Source organism: Argiope bruennichi, chromosome X2 (genome assembly GCF_947563725.1).
Source record: "Argiope bruennichi chromosome X2, qqArgBrue1.1, whole genome shotgun sequence".
In the NCBI taxonomy this organism is placed as follows: Eukaryota; Metazoa; Arthropoda; class Arachnida; order Araneae; family Araneidae; genus Argiope; species Argiope bruennichi.
In genome coordinates, this window is record NC_079163.1 from 32,971,377 (window position 1) to 32,995,803 (window position 24,427).

General features: G+C 28.3%; 1 protein-coding gene across 15 annotated transcripts in view; it reads right to left on the reverse strand.

Annotated features, from left to right (window-relative positions):
* Positions 1-24,427, reverse strand: part of LOC129960843 (uncharacterized) — an 83,001-nt gene that overhangs the window by 35,709 nt on the left and 22,865 nt on the right. For all 15 annotated transcript variants that reach the window (XM_056074522.1, XM_056074523.1, XM_056074521.1 and 12 more), the window contains 11 exons: positions 21,472-21,564; positions 17,747-17,967; positions 15,014-15,115; positions 14,019-14,153; positions 12,282-12,332; positions 10,574-10,618; positions 8,869-8,913; positions 7,169-7,222; positions 6,021-6,062; positions 2,056-2,112; positions 450-503 (listed from right to left, as the gene is read on the reverse strand). In XM_056074522.1, coding sequence (XP_055930497.1) covers positions 450-503; positions 2,056-2,112; positions 6,021-6,062; positions 7,169-7,222; positions 8,869-8,913; positions 10,574-10,618; positions 12,282-12,332; positions 14,019-14,153; positions 15,014-15,115; positions 17,747-17,967; positions 21,472-21,561 — 896 coding nt within the window. In that variant the 5' untranslated portion in view covers positions 21,562-21,564. The remainder of the gene's footprint in view (positions 1-449; positions 504-2,055; positions 2,113-6,020; positions 6,063-7,168; positions 7,223-8,868; positions 8,914-10,573; positions 10,619-12,281; positions 12,333-14,018; positions 14,154-15,013; positions 15,116-17,746; positions 17,968-21,471; positions 21,565-24,427) is intronic.

The following is a 24,427-nucleotide window of genomic DNA, read 5'->3' on the forward strand; positions in this document are numbered from 1 at the left end:
ATCAAAAATAAAAGTACTCGGAATCATATTAAAATTATGAATACCGACAAGTCGAACAGCCTACTTGTTGGATTATGTGATTATCTCCAATTAGAAAGCATCAGTTTGCATAGTCTAGATAGGCTTTGAAATTTTAAACCAAACGTCATCATTCTTAAATTCCTCTTCTGCAAAAGATTACATGTCACACATAGAAGCGAACAAAGAATGTTTGAAAAGCCTCGAAATATAAAGCGCATTGTTTAATTTTAATGTTTATAAAAAGGTTTCTTCTAAATTCAATTAAATTTTCTCAAAAAATACCTCATCTGGAAGAGGCTTAAGACCGTCTTACTATAAGAAGTAACATGCGTATAGTTCAAAAATTAAATTCTGATATAATAAAAATTAAAGTGCGTCATGTTAACGTTTTTTTAATAGAGATAAACTTGATATCAAATAGATTTTACTCTATAGATGTAGAAGGCTGATCTTCTTCTGTTTTGGCATATTCAGAGGATCCACTGCAAAAGAAAAATAATTTAAGTATTATATGTTGAAACAAATGTCTTTGCATATATTCAATTTTCTAAAACTTAATTTAATTAAAAATTTCATTTCTTTTTATTTTAATCCTTTTTATCTATTTTTATTTTTACTGAAATAAAATGCGATTTTTTAAAAATCAGAAAAATTTAGTTGTCTCAATGTTTGACATTACTTGCTGGCAACATCTGAAACCGACAAGTATAACTTATTATTATAATCTTTTTTCTGTCTTTTTATTTTTACAATATAAATAAATGCCCTTTTTTAAAAATCAGAAAAATTTAGTTTTTTTAATGTTTGACATTTCTCGCTGACAACATCTGAAACCCACAAGTATGACTACCTAAAAATCGAAACTTAAAATACGTTCCCAGATTTATTTTCATGTTTAAAAAGAATCATTGTTTTCGAGTTAAAACCATTTTTGGAAAAAACATCTTAAATTTAAGAACTAATATGCATCATTGTAAAAATTAAATTCTGACATCTCTTCCTCATCATCCTCATTGCCTCGGGAAAGTCGATTTAACTTGGCATCCAGGCAAAAAATTTTCATTTTTCCTCCGAATTTCAGGAATCTACCTTCGTTTTACATACTTCTCACAAGGATGTTTTATGCCTTATCTTTGGATTATCAAAAATAAAAATCCTCAGAATTATATTAAACATACGAATACCAGAACTTCGAATAGCCGAGTTGTTTGATTATTGTATTATCTCAAATCAGAAAACAGCAGATTGCATATTCCAAGATGGCCTTTGTAATTTTAAACCAAAGGCCCTCATTCTTAAATTCATCTTTTGCGTAAATTTGCATTCCACACATAACCGCAGAATGTTTGATTTCCTCCTCCCCCATCTACAATTTATGTATGCACGAGGCATGCTTTGCTACTATATATATATATATATATATATATATATATATATATATATATATATATATATATTATTGTAGAATTAATTTACTTATTTTTAATGTAATTTTTACTCTTTTCATTTTTTGTATTCTTCTTATATTTTTTTAAATACTTTTTAAATAAGAAGTACATCTTCACTTTATAATAGCTCAGTTCTATTATAATGGATAGTTATAATTTTAGGAATTTTAGCAGTAACATGTTTTATTTTCTTAGGAAACAGAAATGTACTAAGAATTATTTTAAACAAATCTTCAATGCAATGAGAAACACTCTCTCAAGCGAATTACAATTTTCAGATAAAAAATGTTTAATTGAGAATTTATTTTAAAATTTAATTAGTGTACCCTTAAAAATTTTCTGCTCCTCTTATATCATGGAGAATCACAGCCCTTAAGAATTGTTTTTACAGAAATTAACTGAAATTATCATCTTTTATTTCATTCCATGTATAAAGCTGAAATGAATTAATATCAAAATACGGTTACTTTTGCTTCAAATTATATAGAGACTTATAGTTTATGAAAAAATAAACTTTTACATCAGAAAATATTAAATACTAATGGTTCATTATTACTTCGTTAACTTGATAGAAAACAGTTTTTACCTGTTTCTTTTTGTTAAAACCTCATCTTCTAAGTAGTTCTTCGCTCCGACATTCCTTCTGTAAAAAAAAAAAAAAAAAAAAAAGCTAAGTGATAAAACACAAAATTTTGCATAGGCTCTATTTCCAAAAAGATAAATTTTTTTTGGATAAAATAGTATTAGCTGAAATATTATGTTAAGAAATTAATTTTTTAAATCTTTTCCTATTACTTCATACTTTATAGAGGTAACACGATAGTGGAAAAGTTTTGTTTTCATTCCATAAAATGAAACATTGGTTGACGTAATTACTTGTTTGATAATGACATTTTATTTCATTTAAAAAACCATTACCAACTAATACCTGTGAAATTAAAATTGAATACCGTTTATTTTTTGGCGACATACTTTAGTTCTTCTGACATGAAGGTTGAAAACTTTCTTTTATAATTTTACTTAAATTTTCAATACTGCTACATTTATGTTACGTTTCAATTCATTTAAAGTTTCCTCATTTCTGTAAAATAATAAATTTTCCCAAAAAGATCATTTATTTTAACTTCATAATTGATGACTTCTCGTACTTAATCTTGGCGAATAGTTTTATTTTTTTTTATATTCTTCGAACCCACAAGTTTAGACATTTACATTGTTCTCAATAATATTGGCAGAGAGACGTTTTTTCTAAGAAGACAAAAAATTCCCAACAAAATATTAAGAAATTATCTGTTTAAAAATCACGCTTATGTAAATAAATGTATTCCAGAGGTAAAAAGACTAATTAAAAAATGATTAATTATCCTCTTAAATGTGAAAATTGAACTGTTTTCTAAGTAGACGGCGAAAGAGAGACATTTTACCTTGAAAATATATGAAATACACATGATGTGCTGATATATATATATTTCTAGGAATTTCAAGCTACAATTTGGGAAATGAAACTATAAATTTTCAATGGGTAGAAATGAGATAGCAGTGCCTTTCGAAATTTCCTTATTCGAGAAATTTCATCCGAAAGAAGAGATTTAATGGAAGTAATTTCATCATAAACTTTTACATTGTAGTTGCTAGTTGTATAATATTCCCTCCTATATTGGTAGTAAGTAGAAGGATTTTTTGGAGAGTAAGAAAAGAATTTAATCTTCAATGAGCGCCTGGCGCCCAGTCATTTCTCTACTATATACATCATCAATGTGCAAACCGAAACCCGGGGCTTCCAATTATTATTTCGCCTTTTTATAATATTTTTCATTAAAAAATGTGAATAGAGAGTAATGTTTTGTTTTCTTAATGCCGCATAATACCGGTATCTTTTTCCCGTTTACCCTCAATCTTCATCAATATTGTACCTAAATGAAAATTATTGGTCAAGGATCCATAGGCAAGAAGAAACGAAATTTTAAAATAATCCCGAGAAACGAAATTGAAAATAAGAATTGGTATTAAAAATATATAACTTTTCAGGAACTTCACCGTTCTGAAATATAAACATACAAAAGGAATTATTACTTGGGGGTAAAAATCCTTTTATTGGTCAATTTTCTTGGCTGATGTTGACGATCTATCAAAGAAGCATTTTTATGAGATTTCAATCGCCGAAAAAAAAAGAGTTATTTAGAACAAAATTTATTTTTCCAAAGTGCCTCACAAAAAATTCTTTTATTTTTAAGCATTTATGTAAAAATTACGATATTTTTGAAGAATGGACGATATTCCTATTTAATAAATTAATTTTTTACTCATTTGTATGAAATATATTAGAATAGCTTATAGAAATAAATATATTCTAGATATTAAAAGATAGAACTTTAACTTGCAGATTTAATAGAAAAATACTTATTAGCATCTCAGGTATTGAATTCGAACAGGTTGCAAAAAGTGAGATGCACGAGATCTCATTTTAAATATTTTTTTTTTTTTTTAGTTCAACCAGGCATTCAGCTGTGTATTATAAAAACAAGTATCGACAAGCTGGAGATTTAACCTTTAACTCATTAAATGAAACTCTGAATTCTTAATAGGGAACGACGAGATATCAGTACCTTTCTAAATTTCCTAATGCGTGAAACTTTATCCGAAAGAAGAGGTTTAATCGAAGTAGTTTCAACATACACTTTCACAGTAGTAAGTGCTACTTGTTTAATGGGCACTCCTATATGGGTAGTAAGTAGAATGATTTTTTGGAGAGTAAGGAAATTCCATTAATCTTTGTTTGCATCAAAGCGAAGCGATTATAAGTAGCGCCCGGGAAACAGTATTATTTTTGTCGCCCCTGTGAAACTACAAAGGCGTACACAGTGTAAACAGTAACCTGAAGCTTGGTATTTTTATTTCTCCTTTTCATTATATTTTTCTCAAAAAATTATTTTAAAGCGTAATGTTTTGTCTACTTAATGCCACATATACCGGCTTAATTAAGTTTGTTTAGTTATATTAACGTTTCGTTATAAAGCAACACTAGGGATTTCGGGACGGACCTCGTAATTTTCAACCGCGGTCAAAAGACGAGGGCGACACCGGAGTTGGTAACCCCCATCCAAACTTCCACACCGCACCAGCGACATCTATATCCTCTTGCCCCACGAATTTCACAGCCATTGCACCTATGTAAAAATTATTGGACAAGGACTCATTAGCAAGAACAGACGAAATGAAAAAAAAAAAAAAAAATCGTGAGATATGGAATCGAAGCGAAAAAACGGAAAGAAAGATTTATAGTTTTTCGAAGGTTTCACTGTTCTGAAATGCATACATATAAAAGGGATTATTATTTTGGGATAAAAATTATTTAACTGAGCACTTTTCTTGGCTGATCTTGCCCAAATAAGAAAAATGAGTAATAGGATTTGAATCGATTAGAAGAATAGAGTTATTTATAACGAAATTTAGTTGTCCAATATATCCTGCTAAAAATTCTACTATTTTTTTTAAACATATATCTCAAGATTTTGATATGTTGTAAAAACAGAAGATATTTTCTTTAATAAAGGAATTTTTCCTCAATTATATGATATATATCATTATAATAGCTATAGAAATAAATATAATGTACAGGCTGAAAATAGAGTTGTAAATTAACGATATAACAGAAAATTATTTAATTAGGTATAGAATTTGAATAGTTAGCAATAAGATGTAAAAAGTGGGACATTTTATATTAAAAGCAAAGGAAATGCACGATCTCTCTCTCTCTCTCTCTCTATATATATATATATAGCAGCAGTTCAATAAAGCTTACAGCTATATATTAAGTAAATAAGTATCGGAACATGCATCCAGAAATTTCACGCTATACCAATTCTATTCTAGCATTGAATTTCTGAATTTTCAGTAGATAGCTCTTCGTTTCAAAATCTCCATAAGTGAAAAATCTCATCTGAAAGAAGAGGTTTAATCGAAGCAGATTTAACGTACAATTTTACAGTTACAGGTCCTCATTATATAAAACGCAGTCTTATATGCAAAATAAGTAGAATGATTTTTCGAAGAGTAAGAAAAGTCCTATAATCTTCAGTTAAGCAAAAGTGTAGCGGAAATAAATAGCGCCTGGGACACAATACGATTTTTCTCCTCTATACATCATCAGTGTGCAAACAATATATATATATATATATATATATATATATATATATATATATATATATATATATATATAACAATTAATCTCATTCCCACCATCTTTGCAAAATTTTCACTGTTGTGAAAATTTTGCAAGGATATGAAATAAATCATCCCCACCCCACCCCCAAATATGTTACATATATATATATATATATATATATAACAATTAATTCTCATGAAGTGAAATTTTTGCAAGGATATGAAATAAGTCATCCCCCCCTCTCATTAAAAAATTAAACAGCCAAGATAAAGAGAAGCAATAAGGAACTAAAACAAAGCGATTAATAAAGCATATTTTTTTTTAGAAATTATCCTGTGCTACTATAATGAAATATTGCAAAAAAAAATATATATATATATATTTACCTCTTTAAAAATGAACGCCTTTGTTTTCTTATCTTCATGTACCTAAGAAAAACATATTAATTGTTTTATTACAAAAATTTTCACTTAATTGAAGTTCGTTGCATTTGAAAAACTCATTGGAATTATAGAATTACATACTCATTACTTATTCTTTCAAAAAAAAAAAAATTAAAAAAAAATCTTGCCAGCTTTTTATACTTCCCTTTACTTTAATACATAAAAAATCTTATGTATTTATACTATGTTATTTGCAAATACGAAACGCAAATGCATTAGTAATTAACAAAAAAATCGAAAGAAAATATAACATTTTCCACGCGCTAAAAATAAGTTACATTCAAACGTGCTGATGTGTCTGTATTTAATCTATTTATATTTCGGGGCAAAGAATGCAATCAAAGAACAGAGTTTGGCAAGGTAATTCATCTGTGGTGTTCAGCCTTTTTAGTAAAGAAAATTCACGATATTTAATTATTCTTTTTCATTTCTGTGACTTTTGATAAACAATATAGCATGAAGTTTTCACACGTAAGAGGAAGATGGTTTATGGAATTTCCGCTTTACTACTCTGCAAATATTTCGGGCTTTTTCAAATAAAAACACTGCTTCCTGCAATAGATCTCCTAACAAGTTGTCCAGCATATATCCGCTCAAGCAGTTCTTTTAAAACTTTAATCAGCGAGGGATATATGTAGGATGTGTGAATCTAGTACGTGGGTTGGTCATCCTACCGAAAAAGGGTGGAAATGGCGGAGGAATGGAAAATGAATCTTTTTTTTTTTTAACCATTAAATCTTTACTATTGAAAATAGAAAAACAATTCATATTGCATAAACTATTATACCGAATTCGACACTTGTTATACATTAAAAAGGAATTTATAAAAATTAATTTTCAATATTTTCATTCGATTACTTTCTAACCTAGTCTTGCAGGGATATCTCTGATCATTTACAATTGCTTCCCTTGCGATTTAAAAATTACAGAAGGGTAGAAATTAGTTTTCTTTGTATGTCCGAACTGCAAGAATCTACATTCGTTTTCCAGAGCGCGGACAAGAATTTTTTATCCCTTGTCTTTAGTTTGACATAAGAAAATATACTAATGGCTCATTATTACTTCGTAACTTGCTAGAAGACAGTTTTTACCTCTCTGCAAATGAAGGCTCATTTTCTGAGTCGTTCTTCGCTGCGACATCTCTTCTAAGGGAAAAAAAAAAAATACAAAGCTAAGTGATAAAACACAAACTTTTGCATAGACTCTATTTCCAAAAAAGATAAATTTTTTTGGATAAAATAGTACTAGCTCAAATATTATGTTAAGAAATTAATCTTTTAAATATTTTCCTATTACTTTATACTTTATTGAGGTTACACGATAGTGGAAATTTTTTGTTTTCATTCTATAAAACGAAACATTGTTTGACGTAATTACTTGTTTGATAATGACATTTTATTTCATTTAAAAAGCCATTATCAACTAATAGCTGTGAAACTAAAATTTAATACCATGTATTTTTTGACGAAATATTTTAGTTCTTCTGACATCAAGGTTGAAAACTCATTTTATAATTTTACTTAACTTTTCAATAACGCTACATTTATGTTACGTTTCAAATTATTTAACGTTCCCTCATTTCTGTAAAATAATAAATTTTCATATATCATATATTTCATGTTCATATATTTTCATCATAATTTAACTTCATAATTTTTCATATAAGATCATATATTTTAACTTCATAATTGATGATTTCGAGTTACTCTTGGCGAATAGTTTAGGATTTTTTTGATATTCAATGAACCCACACATTTAAACATTTACATTTTACTCAATAATATTGACAGAGAGGCGTTTTTTCTAAGAAGACAGAAAATTTCCAATAAAATATTAAGAAATTATTTGTTTAAAAATCACGCTTATGTAAATTAATGTATTCCAGAGGTAAAAAGACTAATTTAAAAATGATTAATTATCCTCTTAAATGTGAAAATTGAACTGGTTTCTAAGTAGACGGAGAATAAAAGACATTTTGTCTTCAAAGTATGGGAAATACACATGATCTACTTATATACATATATATATATATATATATATATATATATATATATATATATATATATATATATATATATATATATATATATATATATATATATATATATATATATATATATATTAATCTCTTAATTTAATCCATATTAATTTCCAAAACTTTATCTTGATTTTTAGCCCATCGTAACTTCATTCCAAAATATTCTCTTATTTCGTGACCCAATTCCAGTTTCGGTTTAATTAATTCCTCTGTAAAAATAATGCCACATCAGTAGTACGTATCAAATGAAAGTGATACTTTTGCACTCATGAAAAGGTGTCAAAGGTCAACACATGTATTCCTTTGCGCCTGGCCGAAATCCTATGTTATATAAGACAAGCGATCATTTATTCGGCCCTTTCTTACTTCTATGTTTGTGCCGCGCTGCATCTTCTTGTTAATGATTATGCTTTCCCGAAATGGATATTAAAACGAAATTAAAAATATCATGTCTCTTAAACCAAAAAAATATGTTTATATATATATATATGTATATATATGTATATATATATATATATATATATATATATATATATATATATATATATATACAATTAATTCTCATGAAGTGAAAATTTTGCAAGGATATGAAATAAGTCATCCCCCCGCCCTCTCATTAAAAAATTAAACAGCCAAGATGAAGAGAAGCAATAAGGAACTAAAACAAAGTGATTAATAAAGCAGAATTTTTCTCGAAATTATCCTGTACTACTATAATGAAATATTGCAAAAAAAAAAAAAAAAAAAAATTACCTGTTTAAAAACCAACAGCTTTGTTTTACTTTCTTTTTCAAGTACCTAAGAGAAACAGATAAATTGTTTTATTACAAAAATTTTAACTTAATTGAAGTTCGTTGCATTTGAAAAACTCATTGGAAGTTATAGAATTACATACACATTAGGTATTCTTTCAAAATAAAAAATAAATCTTGCCATCTTTTTATACTTCCCTTTACTTTAATGCATAAAAAATCTTCTGTATTTATACTATGTTATTTGCAAATACGAAACGCAAATGCATTAGTAATTAACAAAAAAAATCGAAAGAAAATATAACATTTTCCACGCGCTAAAAATAAGTTACATTCAAACGTGCTGATGTGTCTGTATTTCATCTATTTATATTTCGGGGCAAAGAATGCAATCAAAGAACAGAGTTTGGCAAGGTAATTCATCTGTGGTGTTCAGCCTTTTTAGTAAAGAAAATTCACGATATTTAATTATTTTTTTTCATTTCTGTGACTTTTGATAAACAATATAGCATGAAGTTTTCACACGTAAGAGGAAGATGGTTTATGGAATTTCCGCTTTACTACTCTGCAAATATTTCGGGCTTTTTCAAGTAAAAACACTGCTTCCTGCAATAGATCTCCTAACAAGTTGTCTAGCATATATCCGCTCAAGCAGTACTTTTAAAACTTTAATCAGCGAGGGATGTATGTAGGATGTGTGAATCTAGTACGTGGGTTGGTCATCCTACTGAAAAAGGGTGGAAATGGCGGAGGAATGGAAAATGAATCTTTTTTTTTACCATTAAATCTTTACTATTGAAAATAGAAAAACAATTCATATTACATAAACTATTATACCGAATTCGACACTTGTTATACATTAAAAAGGAATTTAAAAAAATTTATTTTCAATATTTCCATTCGAATACTTTCTAACCTAGTCTTGCAGGGATATCTCTGATCATTTACAATTGCTTCCCTTCCCTATAAAACTTCTCATATCCGATAATCAGGAATTTCGATTTAAAAATTACAGTTTTGTAGATATTAGTTTTCTTTGTATCTCCGAACTTCAGGAATCTTCATTCGTTTTCCAGAGTGCGGGCAAGAATTTTTTTATCCCTTGTCTTTAGATGACCAAGAACACAATTACTCAGACTTATATTGAACGCACGGGGTGCTTGTTCTCACAAGCACGTCAAACAAGCTGATTATTTGATTATTTATTTAGCACAAATTATAAAGAGGCAGTAGGCATATTCCAAAATGTGCTTTGTAATTTTAAACCAAAGACCTCTTAGACTGCTCTTTTATTCATTTCCCGCATAAGTTAACATGCTACATATAGCAGTGAACGGAGAATGTTTAAATTCCTCCCCACACGCCTACAGTGTACAACAGACATGTATAACCATGTATAGAGCAATGTGCATGTCTAGACATGCTTACAAAGTTTATCTTCGACACGATTAGATATCTATGCGTCGTGCGGTAATTATATACAAAAATATTCAGTCATAAAACTTTGAACATGAAAGATTTAACTGCGTATAACTTACAAAGCGTACATAGGAAATACTTCTTAGCTTCACTCAAAAGGAAATATCAGATTAAATAACTAATTAGTTTCCAGTTAACGAAAGTAAAACAAAACGTTGAATCGAAACTATGCTACATTTGAGAAACATTGTATACATGAGGCATTAATGTATAAAAGGTTTTATTACCTGACAGCAGGTTCACAATCAAGTTCTTCAGTTTGTATAAAAAGACTAAAAAAAGAAATAGTTGCATGACTATATATAAATAATAATGGAATTAATTTATTCCTAAACATTAACGTGACAAAAAAAAATCTAATTTTTTTTTTTTTTTTTTTTTTTTTTAATGCATATATATTTCATAACCTCGTAGCATGACTACGCTGGTCTAGACTTACTTTCAATGACCTGAGATGTCATGCATGTGGGCAAAAACCGAAGTATTTTTCGTTTTTTGAAATTGTTGAAGTATTTTGTTGCAATTGAAAAATGGCAAAGTATTTTTCGAAAGCTCACTTATTTAATTTACTCTCCAACATTTGCATAAAATGGCTGATTTTTTTGAAAAGAAAAGATATTCAATCATTTAAACTTAATAGTTATTTTGGTGAGATATTTTATATTCTAAGAACACGCGCACAAACTCACATTTTACAGAAAAGCATTATCAATGAGTCACTCAAAGGACAAAGAATTTCCAATAAAAGGTTTTATAAAAATATCTCATTACAGATTGATTTTAAAATAAAAATATTTTATCAACAAAAAATTTCTTCTCGTGTTAAAAAGAGATTTTTAAATTGTAAAAATAATAAAAATTATCAACTTTTGCCTTCAGATCTGCATGAGATTAAGAAAAATATTAATTGCAAAATAGGATTATGACTGCTTGAAAGTGAGAAAGAACATATAATTATTTAAAAAAAGAAAGAGAGAAAGAGAAAGAAATAATAATATTGCGTGTTGTTTGACTTAAGATAACCATTCTAGCTAACAGATTTTATATTTCTTCTGAAAGAGACATCTTCAGAAACATTGCAATAACTAGAAAAAAAATAAAAATGCTGTTTCTAAGCTTAATTTGTACTTTTTATCGATAAAAACATCATTTTCTTTTTATTTTATTCTCTTTTTACTATTTTTTTCACTGGAGTAAAATTCATTTAAAAAAGACAAAAGAAATTCAATTGTTTCAATCTTTGAAATATTTCTTTGAACAAATTTGCAACCCACGGATTTCACTATCTAAAATAACTGGAATCATAAAATGAATACATAATTTCATTTTAATATTTAAAAACTAACTTTTTTTTGTAATTTTTCAAAAATTAGCTCACTTATAGAATTTTAAAAATATTTCAATCGCATAATAATTTTATTTTGAGAAAAATTGTTAAACAATTACTTAATACTTTGAAGCCATTGAATATTTAATTTGTTGAACATTTTTTAGTTATTTTAGAAAATTCCTCTGCAAATAATAATAATAATAATTACAGAAAAAAATGTTCAAACAAATTTTCTGCATACGCTCAATTTATTTATTTATATTAATTAAGACCCCTTCCTCATTTTATTTTAACCTTTTATGATTATTTTCTTCACTGAAATAATATGCCATTTATTTTAATCAAAAGAAATTCACTTGTTCTATTGTTTGAAAGTTTTCGTTGTTAAAATCTGTTATACACAAATTTAACTACTTGAAAACATCTCAATTTAAAATATATATCAAGTTTTATTTTAATGTCATAAAGAATTTTTTTTTTAATTTAGAACACCTAGAAGAGGTTTATGATAACGTGACATTAAGAAGTGTCATGTATGTAATGAAAAAATAAAATTCTGACATATCAATATTTTTACTTTGATTTAACAATCAAACAGATTTTACCTTTTAAACGTAGAAATCTGATCTGAGTTGCTCATGGCCTTCAAGTTTTTTCTACAAAACATAATAATAAAAACAATTACAGTAATAAATGTTGAACGGAAGTTAAATAGCTCTTTACATAGAATTAATTTTTTTAAATTACTTTAATAAAAAAATTCTTCTTTTCATTTTTACCATTTTTGACTATTATCACTTGAATAATATGCCATTTTTTCCAAGTCAGAAGAAATTCAACTCTTCCAATTTTTGAAAATTTACGTTGTAAACATCTGCAATTCACAAATTCAACAGTCTAAAAAAACTCAAAACATAAAATACTTACCTAGTTTTAGATTAATGTTTATAAAGAATCTTTCTTCTAAATTTAAAGCCATTTTCTGAAAATTTAAGACATCTGGAATAGTTTTAAGACTGCTTAACTTTAAGAAGGAACATATATGTATTTTAAAAATTGAATTCCAACGTCCCCTTATTTTTCCTTGATTTAAGGTAAATATGAGAGAAAGTAGATTTTATCCTTTAGAAGCAGAAAGTTGATTTACTTAGTCTCATAAAAACGACAAAGGAAAAAAAAACTACAGAAATTAATGAAAAACATAATTTTTTGCATAAGTATAATTTTTTTGTTTATATCTGTAAAAATTGATTCTTTTTTTCTTAATGATTAATCTTTTCTTTATTTCATTCAAAATGGAGTAAAAAATTAATTAAAAAAATAATAAAAGAAACTCCAATATTCTAAAGATTGAAATGATTTCTCAAAAAGATACCTAACCCACAAACTTGATGAGAACTATCTGCTTCAAGCCTAGCATGCTGTCCTTGTGTACTCGCGATATTCAAACTTTTGACCCCTTCTCATTTATTCAAACAGCACCATGAAAAATTAATTTCCAAAAGTCATTTTAATTTTTTTATTTAAAAAAATTAAACAAAACCAGGAAAAATAGTTAATTAGTAATAAAAATTGAAAACTCTTGTTTTACGAAAATTATACTTTAATAACTGCCGACCTTAATCATATATCTTTAAGACAGACTCAGTAATAAAGCGTGTCAGTGTTTTATATGAGAAGAAGGAGAAATAAACTTTATTTGATGCATTAGATAAATATTCATCTTAATTTCTTAGATAAATATTCATCTTAATTTATTAGATCAATACTTCTATTTTCATTTGATACACATATGATAATTTTCCACGCAGACTAAGAATAATGAACCAAAAGAGATGACGGAAAAGCTAATATTTTAGTACTCAATTATCTAAAATGTACGAATGCGAAGTCAGATTGACAGATTTTACATTTTTCAGGGCTTTCATACCCTACGCACTTTCAGTGAAATTTCGTTTTGGGGGCTTCAATCTTTCAACGAAGAAACAAGAGAGTCAACAGGTTATCTACTTCGAAATTTTTAGATCAATCGGAATGATAAAAAAAAAAAAAAAAATCTTTCTTTCAGAAAACTTAAAACACGTGAATTCGAAGATCAATCATACTACCACCTTTCAGATTTATAACTTTTAAATAATCTGGGAAAGATTTCCTGTTTCTCAGCTAATAAATATGGATAGAAAGTGTTCGATTAGTAATGCATAAACGAAATAATTTGGAAAACTGCAGCTCATTTTAATATTTTCAATCCAATTATCTTTTGTTAAAATCGTTTTTTTTTTTTTTTTTTTTTTTTTTTTTGTAAAAAAAGACTTAAGTGGCAAAAAATAATAAATACTTACATGTCGGAAAGCTTTGAATTGTCATACTTGGTATATATCAATGGTCCTGATGATTTCCCTTTCTTTTCGAAGCTAGTTGCAAGAGTGTCTAAATCCTTCAGTACTTCAACTATACTGTTCCACTGCTCCTCATTACTAAAACGCATGGAAAAAACGATAAGTATCGTATCAAAAAACAATTTGTGGAATATTGGTTCATCAAAAGGTTAAAGAAACAAATTTCTTTAATTTCTGTTATTACAAAACTGATGTGTTGAATTAATATTAAATAGGCACAATATTTATGTATTGAAATATCTCGACTATGCATATAATATATACAGGGTGTCCCTAAATTCAAGGGCCTAATTTTAAGGGTAGATAAAATGCTTATAAAGAAGCAGTTTTTGTATAGTAGTGTGGGGTTGGAAATAAAAAGTGTTGGCTTAAAAAAAACTGCTGAAAAAAATGAAAAGAAAACTCTTTACAACAGTACTACTGTGAAAATATTTCAGTAAGTGCACAATTGCGCCACCACTAACATCGATACAGGCCTGGTAGCGTCTAACAAGTAATTGATGTACTCCTTCGAAGACGCCTGGTGTTTCACAAAAAGTTGCATCAACGATTGAAAGTTCTGCAATAAAATCCTCGTAGATATTGAAGTCTCGTAGATACTGCGTTTTTCTGCTTGGCTTGTACTTACTTACACATAGTTGTTTCGCTTATACTTTTCATTTCCGACCCATATTGCCATTCAAAAAATGCTTCATTATACATATTTTATCTATCCTTAAAGTATGGCCTTTGAATTCAGGGACACCTTTTATACATGCTTTTAAAAATCTGATAAATTCTTAATTTTTAAAATATTTACAAACTGAACTGAAATGCTACATTTTACATATAAAAGAAATTGTTTCACATGACATAATGAATTTTTTTATGGTGGCATTTATTGATTTTTTGTGCTATTTTAAAGACATGTAGGACATAAATAGCTAAAGAATACTTACTTTAAATCATATCGCGTCCATATGCTATAGAGGTACTTTATCTCATGTCTACATACTCTCATTTTTCTAACATAGTTGTTAAAATCTTTTTGCTGTATCACCCTTAAAAAGGAGAGATTGGATCACAAAGAGCTTCTAAAAAGCCTTTCAACTCAATTTTTATACGTTACAAATTTTTGTAAAATTAAAACATTTGCTACAATCTAAAAACCAAATTGATTTTTTGAAATAAAAAAAATAAAAAGCTTCATTATTTTCATATTGTATTATATTTAATAACAAATTAAATATTTTATGAAAATTTATTTTAAGTTCTTTGAAAAATAATTGAAAAGGCTTTGAAACTTGAAAACATATAAATCATTATGACTTCATCTTTTAACGAAACAACAGTAATCAAGACAAACACATGACGTTACATACAGAAATTTTCATTTTTGTAAATGACAAATAATTCTGAAAATAAACGCTTATTTTGCTATAGACAAATTGTATGAATATTTCAATCTACTTCGGTTAAATTCACTTTAGGTCGTGATCTCAAATTCCAGATTAAAATTTCATCCTAAAATTCTGATTGGAACAACGCGACAATTAATTTATATATAACTATGCATTTTTATGACTTGCGAAAATTTTCTTGCAGAATATCCCAGCTTTCTACAACATGCTTTAAATGTGAGGACGAAATCCCACTTGACACATCAAATGTAAATGGAATAGTGCACAAAAATTCTTGAATTTTTGATTAAATGTAAAGGAAACAGTGTGTAGAAGTAGAGCGGGAGATAAAAAATTTAACTCTTGACCATGGTGGAATCGCAGGATTGCACTGACAATCAGTCTACAGGATTCCTCCAGCAGGCATTTCATCCACTTTGCATCATACTTAACTTTAAAACAGAGCAAAGTGGTGTTATTCGATTTTTAGTGGCAGAAAATGTTAGATTTCGAAAATTGCATCGACGAATGGGGACGTACCAGAAAACATTCACTGTCATCGACTCATTTATAGGATTAACAGAAGCGTTCCCGCATTTTCTGCAGAGGATTTGCATCGATACAATGAATAGCTTTTCGTACACTGAACAAATTGGTGAGGTATTGGTACAGATTGATTGCTGAAAAATTCATTGAAACGTCGCCTTTTCTACTGGGATAGCAAAGTCAAGGATATTGCTCGAAATTGCTTTAAATCTGTGCCAAACAACTTCTACGAACAAAATATCCACCGCTTAGTAAGTATATAATACAAATGCTTATGTAATTTTGTTCATTATTTATAAAAATAAGCTCTGCCATTTCTCCCGTGAGTCCTGTTTTTGTTTCATTTGACCCGCCCTTATATTTCTACACTGTACCAATGCGAGATCATTTGAATCTCCATTAAATTTCTAGAATTTGAAGAATTGCACATGCACATTGCTTCTTCTCTTTAATTTGTCCTTGTACAAATCACGATTTTCTAATTTGAGGTATGGGTTTATTCTGCATATTCAATCTAAAGTGACGGCCTAAACAACCTCTTTTGTTTTGAATTATATGTTTGGGAAGTGGGCTGCCATCATTGGTCTGTGGCTTATCTTTTGACGAGAATTAAAAATTACCAAAATTATCTTCAAAGCTGCATTTTAATATGGCTAGACTAAACCTAGCTAATATGGCTAGACTATAGCAAGCCATATCTGCATCACTATACAAGCCTTCAGCTAAAATCCAGATATACGGCTATGATATATATTAGCGCTTGCTTGAGATCGCATATTATGTATTAAACAAACAAGAGCTTGTAATAAATTAACCAATGTAGCTTAACAAACAAAATGAGAAATGCTTTATTAAAATGTTCCAAGCTATAGCTTTTAAAAGGATCATTTATATTCTTTATTTGTTGATGATTCATTTACTTCTCGAATCATATGTATATTTGATACAACTGAAAAATTATTTTGACAAAAATTGTGTGCTGAAAACTGTCTGAAATTACAATAAATTTGTGAATGCGAACGTTCGCGAATCTTTGGTTTAGAGCTTTCACATTTAATCTTACCATAAAACATAAATTTCATATATTTTGCTTTTTAAAAAAATGTTTATAGTTTGAATGTAGGGATTCAAGTTTCACGATCTGCAAAGAAAATTTTTATCGAAATGAGCTGAATCATAGTATCTAAAAATATAAACATATATGAATATTTATAATATCCTAAATCATTTTTAGAATTATAGAGGCCTTCCATTTTATATTGATATTAACCAGCTGGGATGATCAGTTGGTTCTCTGTGAATTTTAGTTGTGTCTGTTTCAGTTGCTTCTCTTATGAATGAAAATGAAAGGTTGCCAATGAAGGATTTTTAAACCTCAAATTGTGACTAGTATTTAAGCTGTATTTATTAATAGCCTTACATCTGCTCTTTTTATTACTACTTGAACATTTTCAATGGAATGAAGTGAATAGTGTCGCATTTGCCTGCAAATTAACTTGCTTGTTGCGTTATGGAATATAACATTGTATGAATCTCAAGTGGTAAATTCATTCTTATTCGTAAATTCATTCTTTTATATATAAAATAAGTGATTATTTACAACATACACACGATATGACGTATTTCTAAGTAAAAATTAATTTACAATACTTGAAAATATTTTACTTATAAAAATGTATTTATTATATTACTGGAAACAAAAATCAAAACATCGCGTCGTTAATAAAGCTGACAGTGCTCACTTACTTTTCAGTTACACGGCGAGCTTCAGCGAATATATCCTCGTACAGATCTTCCACTTGGATAGCATTGGTAAAATCGTTAAAAAGGAAAAAATTTATTTCGTCAGTGGAACATTTAAGGCGCCCAAGGTGCATTGACAATTCCTCAAGAAACTCCTCTTTTGTGCATTCCAAACGAATTTGTAAGTCTAAATTCTCGAGTTTCACTAACAGCGTAGGTTGGACCTGAAAGAAAGAAGGAATGTACTGGGAGAAGCAGATTATTAGAAATTTTTATACCTAAAAATTCTTTCATTTTGAAGCGAAAAGAAAATAACAAATAAACATTCGTGATTACATAGCTTTTAAAGGAAAATCATGAAAGGAAAATTGCATCCTACCATTAATGTCGAATTTCGTTTATGCATTAAAGTTCTACAAAACATCACCGAATTTAACGAAATGGTACAAAATATTTCAGAAGAATAAAAAAATTTAGAAACAAATTAAAAGGAATGTATAATTAAAATTTAAGATAAATTAAAAAAAGGAATTATGTTGTAAAATATGCTTGTTAATAGCATCATAAAATGAAAGTTATTCAGTTAAATGATAAAAAATATATATCTGTGCCAGCATAGAAAAGAATACGGTATTTTTGTTTACATATTCCAAATTATTTATAGGCCAAATGGAATGTAAGATCAAATTTTCTGAAATCAAAATTAGTCACATGCTTTTCATTGAAAATATTAACATTAATGATGTGTTAAATCTTTGTCCTTTTAAATGTGGTTAAAAATTTGGACAACAGCTCTAGTAGCGTCTTCTTCATCTAACATCATTTCACAATTACATTTTTCATTTTAAATCTGTTCTCATATTGTTTAAAAACGAGACGTGAGCCTAACTTTATTTAACTCACATGCTGAGTCTAAATTATAATCGTTCGCATAATGTGCTTGAAATATGGGTTGGAACCCAATCACGTTAAAAATTTCGGCCGAATGTGCGTTAAAGCGCTTTGAAGCCAATACCTACTTTCATTCTGCAGTGGATATTTTGAGATGGGAAAAGCCGTTTCGTTATCTGTCTGTAGTTTCAAACACATTAAAAGTATTAGCTAAGCAAACGATTTTTTAAAGGTATATTCAATAGGAGTTCAGTCTTTATATTTTTAAATAAGAAAAAATAAAGGGAAGAATGCTCCCAATTTTTTAAAGATAATAAAACTATCAGCTTCTAGAAAACAATTTCCAGATTTTTAATGGAATATAAAATTGTCTCCTATTGAAAGAGTTAAACCTTTATGACATTCTAGATGTATCATGTTTTTGCTTATGATGAAAAAATTCCTCATTGCTTTTATCACTTTTTCATTTTTAACATTCATACTATTGTTAACAGAAAATATCTGAAATGCCTCATTTAAAATAAATCTATTGTAAAAGTTAGTAACATTGCTTCAAATTTTTATCAAATATTTTTACAATTTCTGTAAAAAAAATTTGGATACAGTCAGAAAATTATTTTTAATTTTATCGTCTGAAAATAATTTTTTAATGAGATAAGAATTTCCCCTCTGTTTGTTTTCCGAAATAATGAATGTAACTAAGGAAAGACTTAAACTTTGTTAGATAAATGGCATCAAACTTTGTTATAGAAAAGAAATTTAGGCTAAAAAAGCTCTGAATTGTTGAAAATTTTTTTTATAAATGATTGTTTGATGATTTGCCAAAAACAGCAGTAATTGATCAGTATAAAAATATTGAAGGTGTTAGAGAATCCGTCGCTGATAATCAGGAATATGGTGGACCATCCACCTCTATGAATGATTACAATACGACAACATCAGAGAAATGGCGTTTGGTGATCGCCTTTTAACCATAAGAGGTATCATTGATTATTTTTTAGTTCCTGTATCATTTGGTTCCTAAAAAGGAAGTTGACAAAATCACTTAAGAGTTAAAGAGTATCGATTCTCGAATTATTCCAAGAACTCTGAATTTGCTCTAAAAACGACAAAGTGCTCAAGTGGCCCAAGAAAAACTTTCTCAATGAGATGATTCTTTCCTGAAAGGTATTATTAGAAGTGATGTAACTGAATACACGGTTTTGATATGAAAACAGTTCAACCATCAAATGAATTAAACTCGGGGAAACTCGAAACTATACCGTCAAAGTTGCTGAAAACTCAAGATAATTTTTATTGTTTTCTTTGACTACCGTGGTGTAGTGTATAATGAATTACCACGAACTGGCTAAACAGGCAATAAACATTATTATTGGGTGTTTTACGTGAAGCAATTCATCAAAAATGGCCTGACATGCACCAAGAAAACATCATTTCTAGTTCATTGATTCGATAAAAGAAAATTCGCAACAAATTCAGATGGGCTTCACGAAAACGACATGCGGTATACTTTGACGATTGGAAATAGGTTGGAAATTGCAGTCGGAGAAGATCATTTTAAAGGAAAGGAATAAATTTTGGAAAATAAAATGATATTCTTTTTTTCTTTTTTGTTTCTTTTTTCTATCTTTTGAGCAAATAAAACAAAAACTTAGTTTTATGTTTTCGGTTTTAAATGGTATTCTTCTTCTTCTTCACGAGCACAACAGCTCCTTGCAGGATTTGACTGCCTCAACCACGCTCACTTTCCAACGCTTTCTATCCCCCGCAATTCTCCTCCAGTTTCTTATCCTCAGAACACTCAGGTCTCTTTCCACATCATCTAGCCATAGAGTTGTAAGTCTTCCTCTAGCCCAGATCCCAGAGGAGTTTTAAAAGTGGATATTTTGAGGGCGCGGTTTTCAAGACTTCTCCAGATATGGCCGAGCCATCTTTACCTAGGGCTCCGGATAACCAGTGTTATCTGTGGTTGCCTACAGAGTTTGTATAATTCAAAATTGAATCTAGTTTGCCAACATCCTCTCTCTAGTACTGGGCTAAAGGTAGTTCTAAAGATCTTTCACTTGAACATGTTCAGAGAAGGCTGGATGTCCAAGTTAAGAGTCAAGTTTCACTTGCATAGAGCAGAACAGGCGTAATAAAAGTCATATAAATTCTTAATTTAGTTTTTGAAATGGTATTATTAAATGAAAATCAACCAAACAAGAGTAATCATGTCAAAAATTTTTTAACCAAATGAATTTATCGGTAAAATGAAAATCTAGTCCAAGAAGAAGAATCTAGTCCAAAGAAAGAAGAATCTAACATTCTTTGTTTTCGAATTTAAAATAGTTTAAACACCAAATAAAATGTAAGATGAAATTTTTTGAAATTATAACCAGATATTCTTTTTTTTAAAGCAAATGATTTGTTAATTCGTTTTAAGCCCCTAGTTTGAGTGAAGTTTTGGATAGCACCTCAGGCGGCGTCATCGTCGTCATTCATTTGAAGTACTTGAAATGGAATTTCCAGCCCAAACACTACAAAGACGCGTCTGCTGCCTACAATTTAAAACTTATTAAAATATTAGCTATTTTTGAATTTATTGGACATAGGCGTCGATTGAGGCAATTGTCTTTTTTTAAATATCTATTCCATCTGTATTGTATGTTTATGTTGTTAAATACGAGATAGTTCTGGGAAAAAAATTATAAAATAAAAGAATTGTCATTCTTTAGGAAATCCTTTATTGATATTTAATAGAAATATTTAAAATAATTTGTCATGTTCTTTAAGAATGAGATTTTTATGAATTTGTTGATTGTTTTATTTTTAGCAATAATGAGAGAATTACTCACCTTTTTTATATGGTGCTCTACAAGTATTTCAGAAGTCCCGTCCTGCTCTATTGTTATGATTTCATTTGTCGTACAAACAAATTTCATCATTTTCTGTAAAAAAAAAAAAAAAAAAAAAAGTGTGAAATGCAAGGTTTGGAGCCAACAAATTTCACGAAATACAAAATTGGAAAACTAAGTAAAAACTAAAAAATTTAAACTCCGCTTTTACGTCAATGATTATGACTTTAGAACTGATGTGTACATGGGGTCTTTGGAAACGTCTAGACTATTGGGGTCTTCCGTCCTAAATTCATTTAAATGGAATGAATTTTTAAAACATAAAAATGCATACTGTTACTAATCAAAAAGGGACACACTGCCAAATTTAAAATAGAAACTTAATAGAGAGAAAATACAATTACATTATTTATTATTGTATCAATCTGTCTACCTAGTATGTCTATTAGACGTTTCCGCACGCTGTGAGTCTATAGCCTATTGGGTGGGCTAAAAGTTAAGGGCGAGAGAAGTAAATATGAATTCTTCTTCTCCAGACCAGAAAGAGCTAGAGAATGACAAGCTTGATTGTATTTCGTTACTCTATCAGAATTTATCACCAATTTCACAGTTTTAATTAATTAAATTTGAAGGTGAGATCTGTGTGCAATCGATTACAATTTAGTGTATGAATTTAAAAAGTAAAAGAAAATAAATTTTTGGCTGTAAATTATTGTTAATTCGAAGTATTCAACGTAGCTTCGCTATAAAAAATACCAAAAAAATTTCAGTGAAAATTTAAATATTTTGCTTGTTTCGGTCGGAAACGGGAAAAAATAGAGTATTTTGAGAAGAAAGTGATAAAAGAATTCTTTTATCGAAGAGCTTTCTGTTATCACTCATAAGGAATGAAAGCGCTTTGTTATAACTTTTGATGTAAGCAAATGCTAAGGAATGTAGCAGATGTTTTTAGTTTCAATGAATTATTAATAAAAAGATAGATTTCTGGTCTTAATTTTTAATATCTACTACGTTTGGAAATTAGAAAATTCTGTTTGTATTCCAGACATTGTTAATAGAGATTTTTTTGATCGAAGAATTAAGAATCGCTGATCATAGAATTTCAAAACATTTTTACTTTCGTTTATAGGAAGCAAATAAAAACTATATAATCTTGCAAAAAACTCAAGCTTTAGATTTTTTATTCTTTAAATTAAGATTTCAAAAAACGCATTTTTGGAATTATGCTTATCCATTTTTCTATCTGTCTGTTTAGCTATTTGTTCGAAAAAACGATAATTGAAATCTAGATCAATGAAACACATTGAGTTTCTTAACATAAAAATTGCAATATTCTATCAATACTTGGAATAAATTGTGGAATGTTTGAATGTTTAACAGTCTATCTATTCGTAAATATAAAATCACTGTAGATTGAGTTAAGGGAAGGAAACTGGGGCTTCTGCTTTAAAGTGAAATTATGGATTTGTATCGAGTTTCTGATTTAATAGGTCAGCGGTAAGTGGTGGGATATCAAATTACACTTTACGACGAAGCTAAATACAAACCGCACCATGTTGTGGAAGTGTATGAGAGAGCTGAAAGAAAAATACTCCTCATAATTTGAAAATATTCAATGCTTTTTTATTTATTTTAAATACGAAATTCTACCTTAATGTACAAATTATATTTTGATTAAATAATTAAAGAAATGTACAAATAAAAACTCTATAATAAATAATTTAAATATTTATACAAATAAATGCTGCCGATTTATTTGCTTTGAATTCAATCAAATAAGACCTGAAATTACTGTTAAATCTTCATCAGTAAGTGTAGAAAATGATTAAAAAAAGCCATGATTTATTTGAATATACTATGAGCCATAGAAGACTTATTTTTTTCTCGTTAGTGTAATACAGAAATTTAAAGAGCGAGATGAGGAATCGAATGTGATTCTCACCACAGGCAAATTTCAACAAGACAAAGCCTTTCCTGAAGGACTTAAAGAAGCTTTAAACTGAGCGTTAATTTAAGCTTCATTAAAATGGGCTAAATTCTTATATTATATTAATTACTTTATGTTTAAGTAAGTTATTTAACTTCACGATGGAATATGTTGATATCTGAGAATTTAAATTTTAATATTTGAATTTCTGAAATTCTGTTTATTTTTCATATTCTATTTTTCATAAAAAAAATGATTTAAAAAATGTTAATGAAAGGAAATTTTTTTCCCTTGAAACTATTATACAAATTTTGATAATAGCACTATTTATTAACGAATTAAGGATATCAAACGATGAAATAAAAGGTATAGTAAAATGATAGCAAAATAATTTTCATGCCTTAAATACATTACATGCGTGTTTTGTAATCCTTCAAATCGTCTTTTGCTATCCTTTCTGAAGTTCAATAAATTATAATCATTGAAAAAAATAACTAGAAATATTTTACTTCATTCACTTATCATCTTAAAATGGAAAAAAATTAATTCAAAGACCTCATTTATTGATAAATTACAAAGTATGTTAATTGGTCTTGTATGAAAAAATACTTGTTTTATAAATAACTGTATTTGTAATAAAAACTATATGCTGTTAAAATTTCTTTTTATTCATGTGTCGATATCTTGTATTTAGAAAGCTCATTGTGAATTTAATTACTTTGTATAATTATTACACCACTTTTCTTATGTAAGGCTGATTCAAGGACATTTCGGCATTAATTTGTCTCAAGCATACACATATTTTCCTCCAAGGAAGATTTGGTTTGGTTTGGTTTGGTTTTTTGGCACAAGGGCCATAGATTTGGCCATGCTGCGCCAGACTACGTAAAATTATTTCAAGTTAAAATTTGAAATTCTTTGGTATAGGAGACAGCGTGAAATAAAAATTAATAGTAACAGAAACTAATTAATTGTTTCAAAACAGAAAGGACAGTAGACTAAATATGTGAATAAAAACCAATTGATTTT